The 23,004-nt window shown below is 39.0% G+C and overlaps 1 protein-coding gene across 1 annotated transcript in view; it reads left to right on the plus strand.

The window, feature by feature from the left end:
* The window catches only part of Mgam2 (maltase-glucoamylase 2 (putative)), an 85,211-nt gene that overhangs the window by 20,314 nt on the left and 41,893 nt on the right, over positions 1–23,004 (plus strand). Inside the window, exons 9-22 of the mRNA XM_041634956.1 lie at positions 518–630; positions 2,440–2,565; positions 4,668–4,799; positions 4,892–4,990; positions 8,402–8,515; positions 9,385–9,469; positions 12,073–12,190; positions 14,160–14,331; positions 14,858–14,974; positions 18,891–19,045; positions 19,192–19,276; positions 20,141–20,197; positions 21,745–21,869; positions 22,712–22,800. Coding sequence (XP_041490890.1) covers positions 518–630; positions 2,440–2,565; positions 4,668–4,799; positions 4,892–4,990; positions 8,402–8,515; positions 9,385–9,469; positions 12,073–12,190; positions 14,160–14,331; positions 14,858–14,974; positions 18,891–19,045; positions 19,192–19,276; positions 20,141–20,197; positions 21,745–21,869; positions 22,712–22,800 — 1,587 coding nt within the window. The remainder of the gene's footprint in view (positions 1–517; positions 631–2,439; positions 2,566–4,667; positions 4,800–4,891; positions 4,991–8,401; positions 8,516–9,384; positions 9,470–12,072; positions 12,191–14,159; positions 14,332–14,857; positions 14,975–18,890; positions 19,046–19,191; positions 19,277–20,140; positions 20,198–21,744; positions 21,870–22,711; positions 22,801–23,004) is intronic.

Here is a 23,004-nt window from a genome sequence, read left to right on the forward strand (position 1 = left end):
ATACCTGTAGACGCACGTGTGTTTCAGGCTGTCTGCCTGTCAGCAGCAGTCTGCGTTTGCGCATTGTGTCTCATAGCCTCACTCAGCAGTCATCTTCCTTCAGCTTCTAATTAGTGATATGGCAAGAAGCCTCATTTATCTAAAACACATAGCTGTCATATATATGACTATATACGAGTTATATCTATATATCTATATATAGAACTATATCAAACTCACCTAGTAAGTTTCCAAAATATTTTTCCTTTGGAGTAAACCATTTTTAATAACATAGAGATTTATTCTAATGCTGCCAGATACAATCAAATTTGCTCCTTTTTCTTATAAGCAACATGAAACAAAACAAAATTTCACTTTGGTGGGTATCTTGTTCAAATTAACGAAGTTCAGATAAAACGAGTCTATGTGATTCATTTTCCTTTGAAAATTGAGCATAATTTGGGACAATCCAGCTATTTATGCTTCTTAGAGATGCGTTCCTTCCGAAGATTCTAATCATTCATTTTAACCCTTCCAGAGGTCACTCTTCAGCCTGCTCCTGCCATCACGTACCGCACAACCGGGGGCATTCTTGACTTTTACATCTTCCTGGGAAACACGCCAGAGCAAGTAGTTCAAGAATACCTGGAGGTATAGGTCTGCCCTCCCTACTGTGGGGCTGTTGCTATTTTTCATTTATTTGTTTCAGTTAATAGGACGAAATTTGAAGTTTTATTAGTAGATAGTATGGATATAAATTCTGAGCTTACAAGTCTCCCATAATTTTTTCTTCACTCTAGTAAATTGATTGGACGTTTTCTGCGTCACTGAAGGCACCATCCAGGAAGCCTTGAGAAATGCAAAAGAGTGCTTAATTCTGTTTGTTAGACATGTCCATTTACCATATGCCATTGTTCCTCTGGGTATAATCAAGCATTCCAAAGACCAGAGATCACAAATCCACAACGAGCATTCAATCAACAAATAAATAAATAAGAAAGAAAGAATGATATGAAATGGGAGAAAAACCTCTGATTAGAGGGCAGGGACTCTTAGAATAATGTGGAACAGGGTTCTAGTCATCTTAGAATATTGTCTTGAGGTACTCAGAAATTTTTGAATACTTCAAGCACATAGTAGTTTTTCACCCATCATACCCTTGATCCCCAAGTTTTTGCTCTTTCGCCATTGCCACACACCACCCTCTATACTTATGTGAGTTACCTGTATGTCAGTCAAGCTCCATGAAAGCAGAAATGCTGCTTGCTGTGTTTTGTCATACTCTCAGTGCCTATTTTTTATTATATTTTATTGTATATGTCTGTATTATACTGCAAACATTAATAGATTATTGGTGAGTGAGTATTACTGCTTTTCAGGGCCAGAGTTACAGCTCAGGGGTAGAGGGCTTATCTGCCTTATATGAGACTCCTCTGGTCACTGTTCTCAGCACAGCTCAATAACAAAACAAAGAACCAGCTATGAGGATTAGTGTTAATGGTCAAGTTGAAAGAACCTAGAATTATCTAGAAGATGGGCCAGCAGCAGTGCCTGAGAAGAACTCGCTTTATTACATTAATTATATATCAAGACCTACAGGTGAGACTATTTCTTAGGCAGGATGGAGGGAGCAAGGAAAGCATCAGAAAGCGTTCTTTGCTCTCTCTCCCTCCCTGCCTCCTCTCACTCTCTCTCCTCTAGATGCAGTATGATCAGCAGCTTCAACCTTACGCTACTTTGACTACCGTGCCATGATGGACTGTAACTTGAGCCAGAATAAACCCTTTTCCCCTTAGGTTGCTTTGATTGGGGTATTTTATTATAGCAAAAAGCGAAGAAATAAAGACACTACCTTCAGACCAGATACAACCATGACCACTTTCCCGTTTCCTCCAGTTTTTAATTTTACTGTTGGAATTCAGCCAACATTTTCTTGCCTGCTAGGTAAATACTCTACCAACTGAGCTACATCTCGAACCCCATTTCCTTCCCCCCTTTGTCAGCCTTCCTAATGCTGCAGCCCTTCAATATAGTTCCTCATTTTGTGGTGACCCCAAGCATAAAATTATATCATTGCTACTTCATTACTGTAATTTTGTTGCTGTTATGAATTGTAATGTAAATATCTGATATTCCAAGTATCTGATATGTGACTCTCAAAGGGTCTACCCACAGGTAGAGACATACTGCCATAGGATGACATTATTAATCCAATATATTCTGAAAATCCTATTTTCTTTTCTGCAGCTGCTGCTATTGGGACATATTTAGTTATTTTAAGTGACAAAAGACTTGAGCTTTGGAATTTTGTAGCAGGAGATTCCTTTGGTTTCTGACAATTTTAGATCTGAGGACTTTACAGAAAGCAAAAAGGAATAAATGATTCAGATGAACTCGATGCTACCATGTTCGTTAGTGTTTGTTATAAATTCTCGGATGCTTTTTCACTTCTTTTCCCAGGTTGTTGGACGGCCATTCTTGCCTTCCTACTGGAGCCTTGGTTTCCAGCTCAGCCGCAGGGATTACGGTGGCACTGAGGGGTTGAGAGAGGTTATAGAACGAAACCGTAAAGCTGGCATCCCTTATGTAAGTAGAGGTTTTTCTTATCATGGTTTAGATACAATTTCATTTCTTCCTTTTTCCTTGCATTCTATTCAATTAAGATTGCAATTAAGAAGGAAAATCAGAATGATAGATCGATAGAGGCACAAACAGTCAGAGAAATTAATACTGAATTGTTCATATGCCCGTGCAAGGGCAGTGTTTATGGAGCCAAAGGACTTGAATTTTAGAGTTATCTTTTCATATCTCTGTACATGTTGGGTTAGTTAATTAACAGGTGGATATTGTGGTTTCTATCTTTAAAAAGTAAAAATTTTACACTTACCCTGGGGTGGGGGGCTGAGAAAATATCTTGCATAAAGCATTTAGCCCTCAGTGTGAACACCGTCAAACTGAGCTGCAATTTTATGAGTGAAATCAACACATAGTGATGAGGTCAGCAAGAGCTGAAGATGATAATAATGATTTACAGTAAACTAATACCACAGAAACCTTGCAAAACTCCTTCCAGATTAACTCTGGAGCTCCCTAGTTGCACAGTATTTATGATGTTCAAAGTTCTCCAGCAAATCAAAAGATAACTCCAAGTGTCTAATCACTGATAAACTCCTCACTCGCATGGTCAATGAAGCTGTCAAAAGAATTCCTTAAGGACAAATTCTTCAGGCTTTGGAACTTCAGTTGAGACATATGTCTATGTGGTTAGCATTTGCTGGAAAACTGTATGGGTGAGAATGAGTTTGGTCTGATCTCAGAGAATCCAAGCGAGCAGACACAGAAACCAAATTTCTTAGGAGAAATATTCACACCAGGTTCTTTGGTACTGAGGGAAAATTGATAGGACTTAACTTTACTTCCTCTGTGTATACTGTCTGAAAACACTCAGTTCCAGGAAGAAATAGACCCATATTTTGCCTTCCTGTATCATTTTAGAAAAACTTTCTCAGTTGTGGCTGGCTCTCATTTATCACTTTTTTATGGGTGAGGAAATGTGTGCTTTCACTTTTCCAGGATTGCACTACTAATCAGAAGGGTCAATTTTGTTTTCGTTTGGTTTTGTTCTTGTTCTTGTTTTTTTGAGATGGGGTTTCTCTATGAAACAGTCCTGACTGTCCCAAAACTCGCTTTGTAGACCAGGCTGGCCTTGAACTCACTGAGATCCTGCCTCTCTCCCGGTTACTGGGATTAAAGGCGTGTGCCTTTAATACCACCTAGAAATTATTCTTGCGACTCTACTTGTTGTATTTTTGGGGGTCTGGCCTCCTCTGCTTCTGCTGGTGTTACAAAAGCAAATGAATTCTTCTTTCCTGATTAGAAGGTTCCCTCTCTGTGGATATGTGTGGTACCTAAGGGCCTAAGTAACTACTAGGGATCAGAGCAGATGATTCCACATTGGGCAGCAAGCCTCAGGCCACATTAAGAACATATTTGAGACTTTTTTATCACCATGGAGTACATGGAAGACTGGAAAAAGAAAGACTATCCAGAGTGAAGTACCTATACCCAAGTCCTAGTCAGCTTTTACCTCCTCATTCAAGTGACTGGGAAATGACCTTTAATCTCTTTATATTTCAGTCTCATTAAGAATAGCATCCTGTCCTCACATGTAAACACACAAACAATGCAATAAGAGAATCTTGTTTGTTAAATCTCTATATCTCTTTGTCACCCGACATTATTATCCATTCCTCCAGCAATTTAACAGAGTAAGAGAACCCTTTCTCCTCATACCAGCTTATATTTTGACTTGATGTTTGAGAGCCAAAGTGTTTGTGGTTATAAGATCCCTCACATGCCCATTCAAACACACATTGATGAATACGTGCTACATAGCCAGCACCCAAGTCCTCAAATTCCAGGAATAAACAAGATCTACTTCCTCTTTTATGTTCCTCAAGGTTCTTCATGATATCATTCTTTCAGGATGGGCACCCAGGGCTACAGTCATAGCAGATGCATTGTTCACAGAGAGCTGATTTATTTCTAGGAGCCAGACAAGTTTGGGGAATTCCAGGACTGTGGCACTATATGACTTCTATTTTAGTGGGTAGGAACTAGAGTTAAGAATTTTCCAATCAGCAAGGTGACTGTTTCCTAGATTCTAACTGCCCTGAGCTGTCTTTCAGGATGTGCAATACTCAGACATAGACTACATGGACGAAAAGAAAGATTTCACGATTGATGAAAAGGCTTACTCCAATCTTACAGATTTGGTTAAGGACCTCCATGACAATGGACAGAAATATGTAATTGTTCTGGTATGTTCAAACACTTAGCTTGGTGCCTCATTTTTGCTTTAGTTGCAAAAGACACTTACCAAAATGACATTTATACCCTGCTTATTTACTAGAACCCTGGCATCTTCAAGAACCATACCTATGAGGCCTACAGGAATGGAAGCCAGAGCAGAGTGTGGATCATGAGCTCCAGCGGCTATGCGGTTGGGGAGGTAATTTCTCAAGAAACTCAAAATAATAGTACTTTGGGTGAAGGTTATACTTTTTATATGAAGATAGGTGGAAATCAAGTTCTAATATTGATACTTTTATGATTTTAGTAGTTTTATTCTATTTTAAACTACTAGATAAAATAATAAAGTTATTAAAATTCTAGGGGATATGAAAAGCTATCCCAGACTCACTAACATTTCAGATAATAAAAAACAAATATGCCTTGGTAGAAAATCACTTTAAGTCTGACTGCCTCTCAATGTCTCTTCCCTGAGAGGTCAAATTCAGCTTCAGTATTATAGCAAGATGCTCATGATGAATGTAGAATCCAGTTCAGACAATACATTTCTTAATTTACACAAAACTCATAGCTAAAGCCCAGGCTAGACTCCATGGTATCAGTTTAAGGAACTGGAATAAATGACCAAAGAACTGATTTTCAGAACAGCAATCATTGTAAGACTACGTACTTTCAGAAGATTCATGTCACTAACCTTTAATTCCAGTTGTACATAAAATTAGCCCAGATAACTGAATTGTGTGAAATTCATAGCAGTTGGTACATAATTTCCAGAAAACCATGTCATAGTGTAATATTTATAGTTCCTGGGCTGTTCACTTTCCAAAACTCTCTTTTTGGTGTTTAAAGCCTGTCCTTCACTCCGCTCACTTAGTTTACTTCCTTGACTTTGTTCACTTGAATTACTTTTCCTTTTCATTGCTCTTAATTCTTTACTAAGTTACACAAAGTTCTTCGTCCAAACCAAACCTGTAGTGAGGAGGCGAGCAGGCCTGCTTTTTGTCCCGCCCAGCTCTCACACGGCTAGCTTTACACCTGAAATAACAACACACAAATTGTATTCATTTAAACACTGCTTGGCCCATTAGCTCTAGCCTTTTACCGGCTAACTCTCACATCTTGATTTACCCATTTCTATTAATGTGTGTAGCACCATGAGGTGGTGGCTTACCAGGAAGACCTATCCATCTTGGGCCAGAGCTTCATGGTGACTGCCTGACTCTGCTTTCTTTCTCCCAGCATTCTGTTCAATCTATTCCGCCTATCTAAGCTGCTATCCTATCAAAAGGCAAAGGCAGTTTCCTTATTAACCAATGAAAGTAACACAGACAGAAGACCCTCCCATATCACAAACCTTTGCCTTCACTGTTAGAGATGAATCTCTAAAGCACCAGATAGACTCATTTCCATGCAATAATAGAGATCAAAAGCCACCCTCAAATACAAATTGTGGTTGCTTAAAAGTTATCCCCAATTGGGTAATTCATTTTAGTCGGGTGGGGTGTTTGGATGGGCTTCAATGAAGAATTTTTATGATTCAGACAAGTATTACTTGACTGCTTCAATTGATCAGTGAATAAGGTGAATCATTTCTTCTAAGGCATTAGATAACTGCAGCAGAAGCAAACTGTGGGGTGTTGCAAATGAATTGGGTTACGGTGGAGTTAGCTTGGCCTCTCTTATGATGCTGTTGGGATTCTGTTGCAAAACCTTGAGATGTGAAAATTGCCTCCATCATTACTTGATGTCCATCAACTAAAACAAAGAATCAGTAGCCTAACACATTTAAAAATGGAATTTTAAGCTTTTTTGATTGTTCACCTTTTTGTTATTTATTGTTATTGTTTTATTATTATTTGGTTTTGGTTTTTTAAGGCATGGTTTCTCTGTGCCCTGGCTATCCTGGAACTCATTCTGTAGACCAGGCTAGTCTGAAACCCACAGAAATCAGTCTGTCTTTCCCTCCTGAGGGCTGGCATTAAAGGCTTGCACCACCACAGCCAGCTAATTTTAAGCTTTTATCTTCTGTAATAAGAATTGTTCACATTTTATAATGGCTCTCATTAAAGCTGTTGGAGGTCAAAACAAAACAAATATACATGGATATGGAAAATTGATTTGTAAGGGAGAGAGGGGGTTGATGGATTGGGAAGAAGATGAGGGAGGGGAGGAGCCAAGAGTAATTAGAATGTGTTGATTATGTGTCTGAAAATGCCAAAGAACCCCTTTTTTAAAAAAAAAATTGAGATAGGCTTTCTATGCATAGTTCTGGCTGTCCTGGAACTTGCTATATAGACCAGGCTGGCCTCGAACTCACAGAGATCTTTCTGTCTCTGCCTCCCGAGTACTGGGATTAAAGGAGTGTACCACCACTGTGCAGCAAAGAACATATTTTTTAAATTTTGCACTTTCCTTAAATATAACCATTAAATTATACAAATATAAAATTATTCCAAATTCCCAATCTATAAAATTATAGAGAAAATCAGCAAGAATATTATAGTTCGGTTTATGTTTTGGTAAGTCAGATGTTTAATAATTTGGCTATCTATGTACCTTTGTGTGTTTGTGGAAGATGCCTAGACTTACAGTTCCATAGATATAGAAAAGACAGAGACATGGCATTGTACACTTTAGATAGGAGTACGAGTAATATTATTTGAGCATTTATAAAATATTTTTTATATGATGAAATCAGCATATTACTTATAACAATTGCCCAAAACAGCTTTATATAATCTTAAATTAACAATAGATTCAGCATGCATAGTCATTCTCTTAAACATTAAACACTTGGACGGTTCAGAATTTTATTTTAATTTTTGAAAGTTTATTTTTTGAGAAATTTTTTATGGCTACATTTACACTGCTCAGCACCTCTTTTTCCAGACTCCAACTTCTCTGTCCTCAGCTCATTCTCAAATTCATGACTATATATATATATATATATATATATATATATATATATATTATATAGTCATAATCTTTGGGAATATATATATATATATATATATATATATATATATATATATATATATATGACTATAATCTTCTGAGGCTATCCAGTGTTTCTTATGTACATGTCTTTTGAGCTGATCACTGGGACTGGATAACCTATCAGGGGCATCATCACTGGGGAAGACTGATTCTTCCTTTATCAGCAACTGTTGATCGTCTGTAGCTTCATGTGGGAGTCAGCCCTCATGAAATTTCTCCCATCCACCTTGGCATGCTGATTGGTGTTGTCATTGCACAAGTCTTGCTATGGCAGCCATGTTGTTGGTACTTCATCGGTACAGCTTCCTTGTTATATTCAGAAGACATTATCTCGCATCTGCTAACTGGACTTACAGTTTGAAAATACACATTTTTAGATAGAAAAGGGTATATCATGGGCTTTCATCTAATCAGTAGGCTTTTCTTCTTTTTTTCCTTCCTTTGAATCCTTGCAAGTATTTTATTGCATGTTTGGATTTTGTTGGCAGAAAGGCAAATCTGACTTTAAATAATAAGTAATCTGAGGTTTCTGGTAAAATGAAATAGCAGCGAGCAATCAATGACCAACTGAACCATCTCATATACTACCATCACTCTGCACTTTGTTCTACAGAGTTATCCAGGAGAGTCAGTCTTCCCTGACTTTTCCAACCCAGCCTCTATTCCATGGTGGACCCAGCAGCTCAGTGAATTTTACAACCGTCTGGAGTTTGATGGAGTGTGGATTGTAAGTTATTGTTCCAAATTCAAATATCCATTGGACATGGACAAGACAAAATTTCTTATGGCTATTATCCATGATCCATAATAAAATACCTTGATTGACATACTGGAATATATAAATTTTTTGTTTCATGTCCAGTATACATCCAGGAATTTTGGCTCCTAAAATATCATGTTCTTATTCTACATTTGCCACCAACTGATTGTTCCATTTTAATAAAGTCCTTTGTTTTCTTAAGGAATTACTTTTTTTATTAGCTCTATTTCTGCTTGTAAGATGGCCTCATTAAAGGCGATGACTGCTAAATTTACTACATTAGCTTATGAAGATTTACTCATAAAAAAAACTTAATGAGGGCTTTGTGGTTTCTGTTATAGACAATTGAAGAGGTATCTTTGAAAACTTCAGTAAGATTAGACATTATTTTATTTTTAATTCATCTTAAAAATATATTTCACCTCAATTATAATCTTTTATTGTTCACCAGTAGAATATAAAATAGAGAAAATTTAAGAGAAAGAATATTACCCTGTCCTTAGCTGTTAAAATATGTTGAAGCAGTAGCACCAGTCATAAATAAGGCAAAGATCAACCTTTGAAATTATATATCTTAATTAGTAGATTAAATAAGTATATAAAATTAAAATATGCTCGGTGCTACTTAGAACTGTAATACAACTTTGATACAATATAATCCAGATTTCTTATTTTTATAAAAATGATACAAAGGCCAAGGAGAGCTGGACAAGCTGTTTAAAATGCTGAAAGCAGTTAAGAGGAGACCTGGATATCCTGCTTCTAGTTATAAGCACTTCCTGCCCAGCTAATTTTATATCAATACATTTTCCACCTTGTGCATTTTGTCTCTGAAGGAAATGGATGAACTATCTACACTTCTTCAAGGTTCCAATGTAGGGTGTGATTCGAACAACTTGAACTCCCCTCCTTTCACTCCCAGTAAGTGTTCCTGTTTGCCTGCCCTCCTGGAAACAGACACAGTCAAGTAACTTTAGGGCCAATCAGCCTGGCCAGGAGCAATTAGCTTCCCAGCCCAATGAATCCCCAGACATCTGCAAGACTATATGGTACCTCCTGGCCACGACTGCCTTTTACTGCAAGGGGCAGCATGTGGTTAAAGTCCTAATCTGATACCTCTGCCCCACTCAGTAGCCCTTCCACAAGAGCTCTACTAGATTCTTTTATCCAACTCACTGCATTCATACAATTTCTGGAAGAAATTTTAAGAACTCTAAGGTACAAACTACATATCTATAATTCATATTATCTCGTGTTTCCCTCCCTCTCCTTCCCATCTCTCCTTCCATCATCCTTTTTAGTAGCCACAGTTTAATGATTTTCTTTTTTCTTTCTTTGTTTTTTTTTCTTTGTGTGCATTGGTGTTTTGCTACTTGTATTTCTCTGTGAGGGTGTCAGATTCCCTGAAGTTGGAGTTACAGTTGTGAGCTGCCATGTGGGTACTGCGAAATGAACCCAGGACCTCTGGAAGAACAGTCAGTGCTCTTAACCACTGAGCCATTTCTCCAGCCCTAGCCATAGTTTAAAACATCAGTGGTTCCATGTTTAATGGAGATTGGCATTAAAATAGCTTTTCTTTTTACTTTAAACTTTATGAGAATTTTACAATATTTCATAAGACTTTATTGAATTGAAGTAAATCTATAATATTTTTCTTCCTTTCTATGTCTCTCTTTTCTCATTAGTGATATAGGTTAAGCCTCAATTGCTCTTTCAATATCTTATTTATTGCTCCTATTTCAAGTCAAGAATGGTTTCCTTATCTCCCGAAGAATGTGTGCATTTGCATACCAATGAGAAAGTGTGTTAGTCACTTTTTTTTTTTTCCCATTTGTGACAAAATTCCCAGCAAAAACAGTTTCAACAGTTTCTGGAATGAAGGCGTCATCATTCTGGCTCACAGATAGGAGGAATATCATGCATCCTGGCAGCTGTTCACATTGTACCCCCTGTAGGAAGGCAGTGATGAACACTGCTACACATCAACCTCTTTATTTAGTTTGAGTTCTCGGGCTATAGGATGATACCACCCACCTTCAGATCTGCTCTCCTCAGTTAAACCACCCCGGAAGAACAGACAAACCCTGAAGTGTGTCTCACAGATCTTGGTTTCTAAATCCAGTCAAGTCCATAGCTGTACTACCTCTAACGCTCTGGATCTGGTCTGAAAAGTTGACTATTGGATATAGCCGTTATTGATAGACAGTGTAGAGTAGACTACGGTATGGGGAGAAGGAAGCCCCAGGGTCTCAGTGTATCAAATTTATCATAGTGTGTACTTTATTCAAGTAACACTGTAGTGAGGTATGTGTAGCCTGAATCAAAGCTGAGGACCAAAGATACTGCTTCTTGCATTGTCTGGTTCTCCCACGACAAAGGCCTTTGGATCAAACATCATAGGTGAAGGAGGAGACGGTAAAGAGGACTTGATGAGATGGAGTAGGGGTCTTACTTAAGTTGCCTTTTTTTTTTTTTTTTTTTTTTTGCCAGAATCTGGCCTGATAGGCACACGTCAAATTCAAGAGAAGCTAATCTTCACAAACAAACCCCTGAACATCTAGAATACTACTGTGTGGGTGGGCATCTGGACAGCCTCTAACAACTTTGTCCTGGTTGTCCACCCTTTATAGTCTACCCTTGGTCCTGAGACAAGGTTTAGTTGTTTCTCAGCTTCTGAATTTCTTTCAGTTTAAACATTTAACCTTTTGCAAAATCTTCATGATCACCTAACAACTTCATTCTTCTCTACCGAGTTTTCTACCCCTTTTATTGTCATTCTAGATCAATTTATTACTTTTGTTCCTTAATCTCTTAATATTCTTCTTCTTAAGTTTTTTGCTTTTTTGTCTTTCTGTGTAAAACCTCATTACATCACTATCTGCTTGCTCTGACGTACACCTCATTCCACCCCAGAGTCCTTTGCTTATTAACATGGGACCAGCCTTGTTCCCTCCCAACTGAGCCATTTTCATGATTTTATGGCCACATAGTACATGTTACCATGACAATGCCACAAAGGCAACTACCTTTGGCCTTAGGAAAATTTTAATATTCCACTCATAATTAACATAGTTGTGAATCTCACAAACTGCCAGACACATAACTTTCCTTACATCTTACCATTCAGTTAAATCTCCTGCTCCAAAGAGAGTATGCTCCTATTTGCATCACTCTTCCTTGAACACTGTGCATGTAGTCTTCTTAGATTAAGTGTACGTATGTAGACAGTGGGTGCTTTGTGTTTAATCTCAGATCCAATGCCCAGTGCTCCAAAGTTCACCTGAGAGGGTTCCTCAGGTGCCTCCAGCTTGCTACCATGCTTGGTGAGCTCCGGAGAATCAATGGCTCATTCAGCTTAGTCCTAATGTAGGAAGCAGTAAAGAGTAGCATTTAAAATGAGGAAAGGGTTTTTCATCAAGCGGGGATTGGTGAAAGTACAGTAATTAGGAGGAAAAGGGTTGGGTGTCTATTTTGTTGCAGTTGCTCAGCGGAGAATTGCCGAACTGATGAGTGTTTTTTTCTAGGTGTCCTGGATGGCTCACTGTTGGTAGGAACCCTCTGCATGGACACAGAGTTTTACTCAGGCCTTCACTATGATGTCCATAGCATCTATGGCTACACCATGTCAAGAGTCACAGATTTGTAAGATTTTGCTTGTCTACCTGGTTCTGGTTTGGTAAGGTGGGTGGTGAAATGTGGGAGGTGACCAACAGAGGGGATTCTCTTGCATAAATATGTTGTTCAAGTTTTTGTGTGATTATAAGAATACAGAAACTGGCATATAGTAGTACTTAAATATGCATAAAGTTTGGTTTTTCTGTGTAAGTTTAATTTTGACTTGTTTTTGGCTAAGACACATTGTCATATCAATGATAATCACAGCAATAAAATATAAAGCAGTTGGGGGCTCACATTTCTTCTATTTTCTGGGAGAGAAGAAAGATAGAGAATGAGAAGAGGAAGAAGGGAGGGAATGAGAAAAGGCAGGAATGAGAAAAGACAAGAAATATAATCAAGAACCAGTGTTCCTCTTGGGGTTTGCTTTCACTACCATACAAACATATGCATTTTCTGGACAAAGATTCTTTCTCTCCTTGTCAGCCCAGTATAATAAAAAGTCATGACAGTGTTGAAAGCCAGACAGATGGTGTCTGTCTCTCCTACCCTTCCTTGTCCTTTGTTCTCCCCCACCCCTGCTTCTCTTTCTTCATCTTCCTCCTTCATCCACTCTTCCTCTCCTTTTCCTATCTTTCTTTAAAAATAAACCAAATAAACAAGACTCTGTTTCCTCATCTCCACAATGACAGAACTGTAATGACATTCCCATCAGTCCCTCTCTGCCCTCCTTGCTGGATACTTGTGTCTACGAGTGAGGGTTGAGTAGGAGAGTGAGTGAGTAGCATGAGTCAGAGAATGGTGAGAAGGAAAAGAGTTCTTGATTGCTTCACTACCATTGTCTCTGTGTGATAAAGGTGATAAAGGTGCTATAAAATTATAATTGGCTTGGTTACAATGTTCCAAGAATTGTGGTTAATAGTTAAAAAGTAACTATGATTCAGTAATAACTAGGTGTCTTTATGACATGCCTTAGCTTGGGAAAGCAGGTTAAATTTCTAGAAAACAGTAAAGATAATGGACTTGGCCTTTGGACATGAGGTACTGTTATACTTAAAAAGTAAATGTTTGAGTCACTCTTAATTACTTCTTCAGACCTGCATTTCACCTCCCGAAATTCAAAACTTTCTATTCAGTGAGGTCAGCACATCAGAACTGGAGGTGTGAATCTACTGAAGGTATAGCACAACTTTACTTGAAAAAACAGTTTGGGGACAGCAGCCAGGAGGCTAGGCTGACAGAGGGAACATCTTCTTAGAATCCATGAATGATCATAAACAGGCTAGACTCACACAAGGGAGGAAGAGAAATAGAAAGATCCCCAATAAGTTTTATTTCTCTCTAAACTGTCAAAAGGATGCATATTGTCTAGTTCATACTGCATAAATGACTTCTCTCAACTGTAACCTCTCAACGGCTTTCCTGATCCTGTTTCAGTTTCATTTCGTGTAGGCTGAACACATATTCCTTTTATATATGATTCATGGTGCAATAAAGATAATGACGGTAAAGAGTCTTTTTGTCCTCACCAAGACGTGGCTTGAACTTGAACCAGGATTATATTAGGCAGGGTTATACACCAGGCAGTAAGGCCTGCATGAAAGGATGCAAGGGGAAAAAACTGTTAGAGTATATGGGACCAGGATCCACCTCACTCTGATATATGTGTGGCATACATCATCCTCCAAAAGAGCCTGACCAAAATTATATCTAACAAGATGTAGAATTCACAAAATATGTAATCAGGAGTAGAAGAGTCTGGAGTAATTTCTTTGGAGGCTGGAAATGATCTGTATTATTTTACACAGGACGTTAATCCTTTCTCAGAAGTGGGAGGAAACAATTAAAATGACAGATTTGTTTGCAAACCTAGGTTTTGATACTTTGGTTTTGTTATTTTCTGTTAGGATGAAAAACCCATTGCTGCATTTGGAATACACTGGGTTCTAAATGCTCACAGATCTCCTCACACACAACTGACTGAATTCTTTTTCAGGGCCTTGAGTACTGTCTTTTCGCCCAAGAGGAACTTCATCTTATCACGTTCTACTTTTGCTGGGTCTGGCAAATTTGCTGCTCATTGGCTCGGAAACAATGCAGCCACCTGGGATGACCTCCGATGGTCCATCCCCAGCATCCTTGAGTTTAATTTATTTGGAATCCCCATGGTAAGCCTCTTTCTTTACCTTGATCCATTGTTATTCTTTTAATTACTATTTTTAAGGTGTTTGTAAAGATAAGGAACATGTCTTATTGTCAATGTTTTGGCGAAATCAATTTCTTTGTGTGCTGCAAGATGGTTCTGAAGACAGAACGATATAAATGATAACATTTATAACATTAGTTTATCTTCCATACAGTCTCTGTAGGTAGGAAATAATTACTATGAACCAAATCTATGAGTATAAGAAAAGAAAATTCTGCCAGGAAAGCACCAGTGAATAGGAAAGTTGGAGACTGGGAATTGAATGATAAAAAAATGCCTTTGATGCCAGCATCCTGTCTAGAAAGTTTGCTCAGTGTATCCTATAATGAGAATCCTCTTGTTTCTCTGGTGCTTGCTTTGAGAGTTTGGGGTCTTTTAAGTGTTAAATAATATCAGAAAAAGATTCTCTTTCCTTCTCTACATAAGAATACAGTGAATCATTTTGCCTTTCTATTAATCGCTTGTTTGCATGTGTGCTAATTCTCCAGGTAGGGGCCAACATCTGTGGCTATAGAAACAATGTCACAGAGGAACTCTGCAGAAGATGGATGCAACTTGGAGCATTTTATCCATTGTCCAGGAATCACAATGGCCCTGCGTACAGGGTGAGTTCCTCTAAGAGAAGAGTTCTTGAATGATATCCACTTGCTTTTAAAGAGGGGTTATAGAAAATTCTACATACTGGCCTTCACTCCTCAATCATGAAACTAAATCCTTATGAAGCTTTACCTTTAAGAAGTTAAATCTTGAGTGACATGTCCAAACGGCAGGGTATAAGGATGAAAATGTAAGAAGGATGAATATTTATATATTGAATTGCTGTCAAAGACTCATTCACAAAGATGAGAACTTTTGGCACATCTCCTGTGCTGGTAGTGGGCCATGGTAGCTTATGCCTGTTAATCCCAGCACCCAACAGACAGAGGTGAGAGGAAAGTTGCAAGTTCTAGGTCAGCCAAACCTACATAAGAAGACCTGTTTCAAAACATACAAAGACACACATGTGGGGCCCTGAATTCAATGCCTAGTACTACCAGCACCACCAACAAAAGCTAGGCTGTTTCAATCACTTGTTATCAACATGTACAAGATAGGACACCAGGAGATCAATTTTTATATTAATGTAAATTATTGATAAAACTATTATTATATCAATATATTATGATAATCTACATAATAAATCAACGTAGATATTAATATAATATGTTAAAGATTTCTTAAACATAAGAGAGAACAAGGAAGATTATGGAGGGTTAAGTCAGTGACCTAAAATGTTCTTTACCTGGTTATAACATCCTGTTTTTTATGAGTAGCTTGGGAGACCCTCCCTCTATTACTTCCCATAATTTTTCCTACCATTATCCTTTTTATCTAAAGTAATATTTCTTTTGATGGGCAAGTCTACAGAAATAGTTCAAAGTCCTTCTTAAGGTGTTTATAATGCAACAGGAACAAATAACGTGATTTTCTCTTTATTTTAATAAAATAAGTTGCAATTGAAATATTTCAAACTGATGGCTTTGGTTTTAATAAACCCATTAAAACGGCCTTGGAGATAACTAATGGATAAAATGCTCATAGCACAAATGTAAAGAACAGCATTAGGATGGTTCTGGTAAAAGCTGGACAGGTGTGGCAGTGGCTTGTGATTCCAGCATTCCAGAGGCAGAGGCAGGGGACCTTCAAAACAAGCAGACTAGATAGACTGTCTTAAATGGGGTTAGGGTTAGTGTTAGTTCTAGTGCAGCAAAAGATCCTGCCTAATAAATAAATGTATCAAGGAAGACACTCAGCATCAACTTTAGCTCTCCATACTCACATTCAAACAAGGATGTGTATGTGTGTATATGTGTGTACATGTGTGTCTGTATGTGTGTGCATTGCTAGTTTTATGTCAACTTGACACAAGATAGAGACATTTTGGAAGATGAGCCCCAATTGGCTGGCCTGTGGGAAAGGCTATGGTGTATTTCTTGGTTGATGATTTATATAGGAGGACCCAGACCACTATGGGCGCTACTACCCATAGGCTGCTGGTCCAAGACTCTGTGAGAAGCAAGGCTGAGTAAGTCATGAGGAGACAGTAGGAGGTACTCTTCCCCAGTCTTTGCATCAGTTCCTACTTCAAGTTTCTTGATTTGAGTTCCTGTTTTGATTTCCTTTGATAGTTGACTGTGACATGGATGTGTAAGCAAAATAAACCCTCTTCTCCCCAAGTTGCTTATGGTCGTAGTGTTTTATCATGACAATTGAAAATCCTAATATAAGCAAGAGAGGTCAAGTTCATAAGGAGTAAGCTCATAGAGACTTCTGAGCTAAGCTTTTGGGAGCTCGTAAACTCTGAACCAACAGCTAGGTAGTCCGCATGGGACAAACCCAGGCACTGTGTATATAGATGACAGTTGTGTAGCTTAGTCTTTTGTGGTGTACCTAGCAGTGGGACCAGGACCTGTCCTTGATAGATGTGCTGGATCTTTGGAACTTATTCTCTGTGGTGGAATGCTTTGTCCAGAGCAAGGGGGATGAGTTTGGTCCTGCCCCAACTTGCTATGCCATGCTTTGTTGACTCCCATGGGAGGCCTTCCCCCTTCTGAATAGAAATGAAGGAGGAGTGTAGGGGTAGGGATAGAAAAGAGGAGGGAGGAAAGGAGAGAGGGGAAGCTGTGGTTGGTATATAAAATAAACAAATAAAATTTTAAAAAGTCCTAATTCAGACAATATATTTGCACACAAGAGAACATGTATACACACATACATATGCCAAAAATAAAAAGCAGCTCATTTGTGTAAGTTCACGATTATTTTGGTTAAGGCTCTTAACTTTGTGCAATGACACGTCTCTTCTGGTGGGGAGATGCGGAGTCAATTCTTCAAAGTATTTTACTCTTGGATTCCTTTGTTAATTTGTGTTCTGGAGACAGACCATTTCTGAAGATCTAAGCAGAATTTGGGGCATGGAAGGTAGGTGCCGTTCACAAAATATGGCCTGTCATGACTCCTGAAGATAAGATCACTTAGCTCTCCCAGGTGACTAGGGTAAAGAGCTAGGAATCTCCTAAACTAGCCCTTTCCAATGGAATTATAACAAGAACTATGCATGCCCTTTTAAATTTAAATTTGGACACTTAACATATATCTTGTGTGGCTCAATATAGACACAGAATTATCATTTAACTAGTGTTCAGCATAAGGGATTAGTAGTTGAGTTACTTACATCTTGTTACAAGTCTTCAAAACTCAGCCTGTAGTTTCAGCACACTTCAATTTATGAGTTAAAGTTGTAGAAGTTGATGTAAATATAATCCCATAAAATAGTGAAATATCTAATGGAAATAATACTTTACATTGATTCGGCCTCATGATTTGCACTTAAGTCAATCTTCAGCCAATTAGGGAGAACTGGGTTCTTCGGGCTTGCAAAACACATCCCAGGGTGTCAGACACCACAACACCCATCACGATTCTGCATTTACTCAGCTGGAAGCCAGATGATGGAGGCTGAAGAATACTATTTTCTTTTGCGTTTGGCCCCAGTATTTTCATGAACTCTACATTAGGGTCATAAAATGGCTGTACTTGGTAAAGACGTGGGCCTCCTATAAGGAAAAATAGAGGAATAGATTCACATAATTTTCTCCAACCTTCTGTTTCTGTCATGTGATACAGGATGAGAAATGTGATATATGCATCTTTCAGATCTTCTGAACAACAAAGAGAGTGAGCAGAGTGAGTGCTACTGCTGATGGCAAGCGTCACCTCTAGTTTCTAGGAAAATTAGATTTCGTTGCTGAGTGGTCCTTTGTTCTTTAATAAAAATCTGCTAAAAATCTGTTCTTACTATCTTTCTAAATGTTGTGTTACTATTCTAAGGAAGATACAAAGGCCATTGTCTTTTTGGGTGTAGAAAATGAAGCTAACTATGAAGGTTAAAATAGTTATAGAGGCAACTACACACACACATACAAACAAAAAGCCAAAAAACAAACAAAGAAACCCAAACAAAAGAACAAAAAATAAAACCTAAGAAATTTCAAATTCACAAAATTCTAGAGGAAAAATAAAATCAGAATGTAGATCAAAGTTAGGCAATGCAAATTAAGTAAATGGATTTTTAAAAATTATAAAACTAAATTTAGATGAAATAATTATTTTTGTTATCTCTTAAGTGAAATATAAACGATTTCAAAAGTACATTGGTGTGTCGCTGAGGGAAGTAAATCCCTTTTGGCCCCTTTATGGCCATTGAAACCTGTGCGATACCTTCTTGTCACTCAGGGCTTCCTCTAGTGTGTGCTGAGAAGAACCTGTAAGTGAAACCTGCCTCTTGCTTACATGTCTACATTGGGAAAGGCATGCAGTCTTTGGTGTCTTTCCAGCCATAAAGCAAGGAAGTAGGAACAAGATCAATTGAGTTCTGGAAGTATTCCGTCCTCTCCAGACTGGAGAACATGGCTGTGTTCATCAGGGGAAACGTTTTGATCACTATAGAAACATTCACTAATTGCTTCCATTTCCTTCTAGGAACAGGACCCTGCTGCCTTTGGCCTTGACTCTCTGCTATTGAATTCCTCAAGATATTATCTGGTGGTCCGTTATGCCTTATTACCCTATCTCTACACCCTCTTCTACCGTGCTCACACACTCGGGGAGACAGTAGCAAGGCCCCTCGTCCATGAGTGAGTTTCTAGACCAAGGCCTCCCATCCAAATCATCAATTCCCTTTAGCTCGCTGGTGTAACAAGGCCCATTAAGACATACGATGTGTTGCTGTCTCCTCTTGGAAACTGCACTCACTCCCCTGTGGGTGTACTCTGTTTTCTAGGTTCTATCAAGACCCAGCCACATGGGATGTGCATGAACAGTTCTTGTGGGGGCCTGGACTCCTTATCACGCCTGTGTTATATGAAGTATGTTTATAATTTGAATAATGGAATGGGATATTACAGTTTTTGCAGTTTGATAGCTGAATAATCTAAATGCCGAGTATATATGATTATACTTAAGTCTAAATGCAAATATAAATGAGAGCAAGCACGAATGTTTGGAAAATAAGAATTCTTGGTTCCAATGATGCATCAACTAAAACAGTTTCTATATAAAAATTGCCTTTTAAACTGTGTTCTTAGGCATGTGACCATGCACTGACATGGTTTTGATTGTCTTGGTGTGTGTAAGGTGGTGCATATGCACAGAGTATCTATATAGCCTTTTCTCCGGGAGGAGATGGCATGGGAAGACAGAATAAGAGTAAAAATAAAGAGTAAGGAGGAACAGTGGAGTACAGGAAGGAACAATCATAGCCAAGAGTTAAGAAGTAAGGTGTAGGGGAAGGACTGGTATACTGATCATCTTGTTAAAAAAAATATTGCTAACATAGAAATCAAGAAAAAAGAGAGCTAACACAGCAATGGCTGTTTGAGCTGGTAGTGTCTCAGCTACATCTGACTTTGCTCAACAAGTAGTTTTGCTCTCCTATGGATGTGGTTGGCATAGTCTACTCTGAACTAACAGTGGCATAACTCTAAAAATGGAACTCTCTACTTCTAGAAAATGCATGAGCACAGAAGCAAAATGAATTCAATGTCTAGGTACAGCTTGGTTTTGGATAAACTATTTGGCATTTCTGGTTCATGTGCTTTCCCTGGTATAAAAGGGTGATCTCAAATGGCTCTTTGGATTATTCAGACGTCCAGGGGCAATGCTGTGGAACTCTTCTCTAAACTATGAGGAGGTATGTGTGCTAATATTGCTTACTGATTTTATTTCCTTAGGGAGTGGACCACATAAAAGCCTATATCCCAGATGCCATCTGGTATGACTTTGAGACAGTAAGTAAGGTGACATCTATGATTTCAGAGACCTTTGAAGACAATTCTAACACAGAAGTCTTGGGAGTTCATGTTGATATTTTACAAGGCTTTACAATGAGTTGATTGTGGGTGTGTTTTGAGGCATCTTAGTCCATTCAGTGAAGTAATAAGGGCGGCGGGGCTGCATTCCCAGCACCCCAGCCGCCTGCCTGGCTAGCTTATGCCCCGAAATAATTACACGGACACTGTATCCTTTTAATCACTTCTTGGCCCATTCTCTTCTAGGCTAATTCTCACATATTAATTTAGCCCATTTCTAATCATCTGTGTGTAGCACCCCAAGGTGCGCTTACCGGGAAGATTCTAGCCTATGTCCATCCTGGGTCGGAGCTTCATCCCGGGAGCAGGGCATGGCGTCTCTCTCAGGCGTCTGCTCCCGAGAGGAGAGCTGTGAGTCTCTGACCTCACTTCCTCTTCCTCCCAGCGTTCTGTTCTGTTTACTCCTCCCACCTATCCTCTAACCAATAAAATGGGCCAAGGCAGTTCCTTTATTAGCCAATGACCTTCCTCCATCAATTCAGGATGGTATGATACATAACTTCACACTGCATAATTTATAAACAACAGAACTTTATTGTCCACAGTTCTTGGAGGTTACAAAGTCCAAGATCAAGGTTTTCTCAACTTTATCAGTGGATGTTTCTCACCGAGTTGTCGTAACTCAGCCAATTGTCCAGAGGAATCTTCCCTTACTAGTATCACATACACAATTACGTTCTAACATATAAACTTTAGAGGGAGATTAGCATTCACACCATAGCAGAAGAAATTTGAATAACTGCAGTAGGTGTGCCGAATCTCACTGACTCAATCATTTCAATCTGATTGCTGTGCTGATAATTAGGACTAGTCATTTTATTGGCTGTTGTCTGAGGAGGCAGAGAATTCGAACTCAGTGCAATCACAGTGAGTAAATCGGCTTTAGTTACTATAACAAATATCCGAGGCAACAAGGACGGAGAAAGAGTCTCTACGTTTTCTTTCAATTTCAGAAGTTCTCGTCCTGGGTTCTATTGCGTTGGACTGGTGGCAGGCTCTTTTGTGAAAGCAGGAGAGGAGCAGAACCACTCTTAGAAAACAAAAACAAAAACAAAGGAACAAACAAAAAATCTTCATGGCTACAATGAGACAGAGAGTAAAAGGAAGAGACCAGGGCCTTACAATTTGATTGAGATCAAAGTTCTAATGGCTTAAAAGCTCATGCTAAACCCCACCCCTTGAAGTTTCCACCATCCCCCAACATTACTGAGCCAGAGAAGAACACTTTCACATAAGACTGTGGGGACATCCAAGATACAAACTATAACATACCGTATGGTGAGAGGTAACAGGTTGGGAGGCTGGTGTCTCGGCTCTGCTTTCTACTACCCACATATCTTGGGGAAATAGCCTCAATTTGGATGTCCCCATCTTCTTGTCTCTAAGGTGACGACTGGACTAAAGGATCCCTAGGGTCCTTCCTACCTGAAGTCCTCTATGTAGTCTGTTTTTCTTTTGTCGCTTAGCAACTGGCTATTGAATGGAGGAAACAATTTGTAGACATGCCATTACCAGGCGACAAGATAGGGCTTCACCTTCGAGGCGGCTACATATTTCCCATCCAGGCGCCAAACGCAACCACAGAGACAAGGTAAGATGCAGTGCCTTCCTACTACCTATGCTGATGCTCAGTGGGGCTTCTTGGGGGAAGGAAAGCAAGAACCAAACGGAGAAGGCCCAAATGAACACAGCTCGTGTGGTCAACCTTCTCCTCACTTCAAGGGCCCAGGATTGTCTTCAGAGGGGTAAATACAGTCTCACATTCCTTCTCAGTTTCATAGTTCTTCAATTTGGATTAATTCAGATTATAGGAATAGTTAAAATAATCTTCATGAGGGTTTCCCTAGGGACAGAAACTATCTTAATGTGCATTCCCCAAAACATGAGAAAAATTTAGTAGGGGGCAAAGGTCAACGTGAGTAGGAGTTTCAGGGCTCAGATTCTGGAAAATTTGAGTTCAGATTCTGGCCTGACAACACCCTACACGTTAACGCCTTAGAAAGCATCTCTGTGTTCATGCTTGTTATTCATGAACTGGTGGAGATGACGGCCTGCACTTTTAGCACCTTTACGAGGGGTGAATGAATTACTACAAAGGGACAGGATCTGGAGCACACTAAGGAAGAGGCCTGTCAGAGAGTCCAGTAAGCACTGTTAAAACAATCCGAGACCTAGTCTTCAGGAACCACCTTCCCCTGCCATTGTTCCTACATTCTTTCTTTTCCACACCCTGCCACCTTCCCACACCTGTGTTTCCACAAACTGCTAATATTTACTCAGTTTCTGAGGTGGGTTCTAGAGGATTCATCCCTATGCATCAAGGGGTGGACTCCTCAAGGGGCAGATTCGTCGAGGGGTGCATTCAACCAAGGAGGAAATTCATATGTTTCTGCATTTCTTTCATTGTTCGAAACTTGGAATTGCCCTCCTCAGCCGGAAGAATCCCTTCTTGCTCATTGTTGCCTTGGACTATAAGCGAGAAGCAAAGGGCCAGTTGTACTGGGATGATGGTGTGTCTATAGGTAAGCTTTCAAATGGAGTCATAGTGGCGGTTCTTAATGAAAATCAATCATTGTCAAAGGCTTCTCAATAAGGCACCAACCCCATTATCACTATTGTATGTTTTAGTATCTTAGGAAATTCCAGTTGCTTCAAAAATTAAAACTCATTCTGGAAGTTCCATTAACCGGATAGAATGAATTGAAATCAACTTCACACATAGACCT

This window comes from Microtus oregoni, unplaced genomic scaffold, assembly GCF_018167655.1.
Source record: "Microtus oregoni isolate MIOR12 unplaced genomic scaffold, Mior012 000046F_ref0000063, whole genome shotgun sequence".
In the NCBI taxonomy this organism is placed as follows: Eukaryota; Metazoa; Chordata; class Mammalia; order Rodentia; family Cricetidae; genus Microtus; species Microtus oregoni.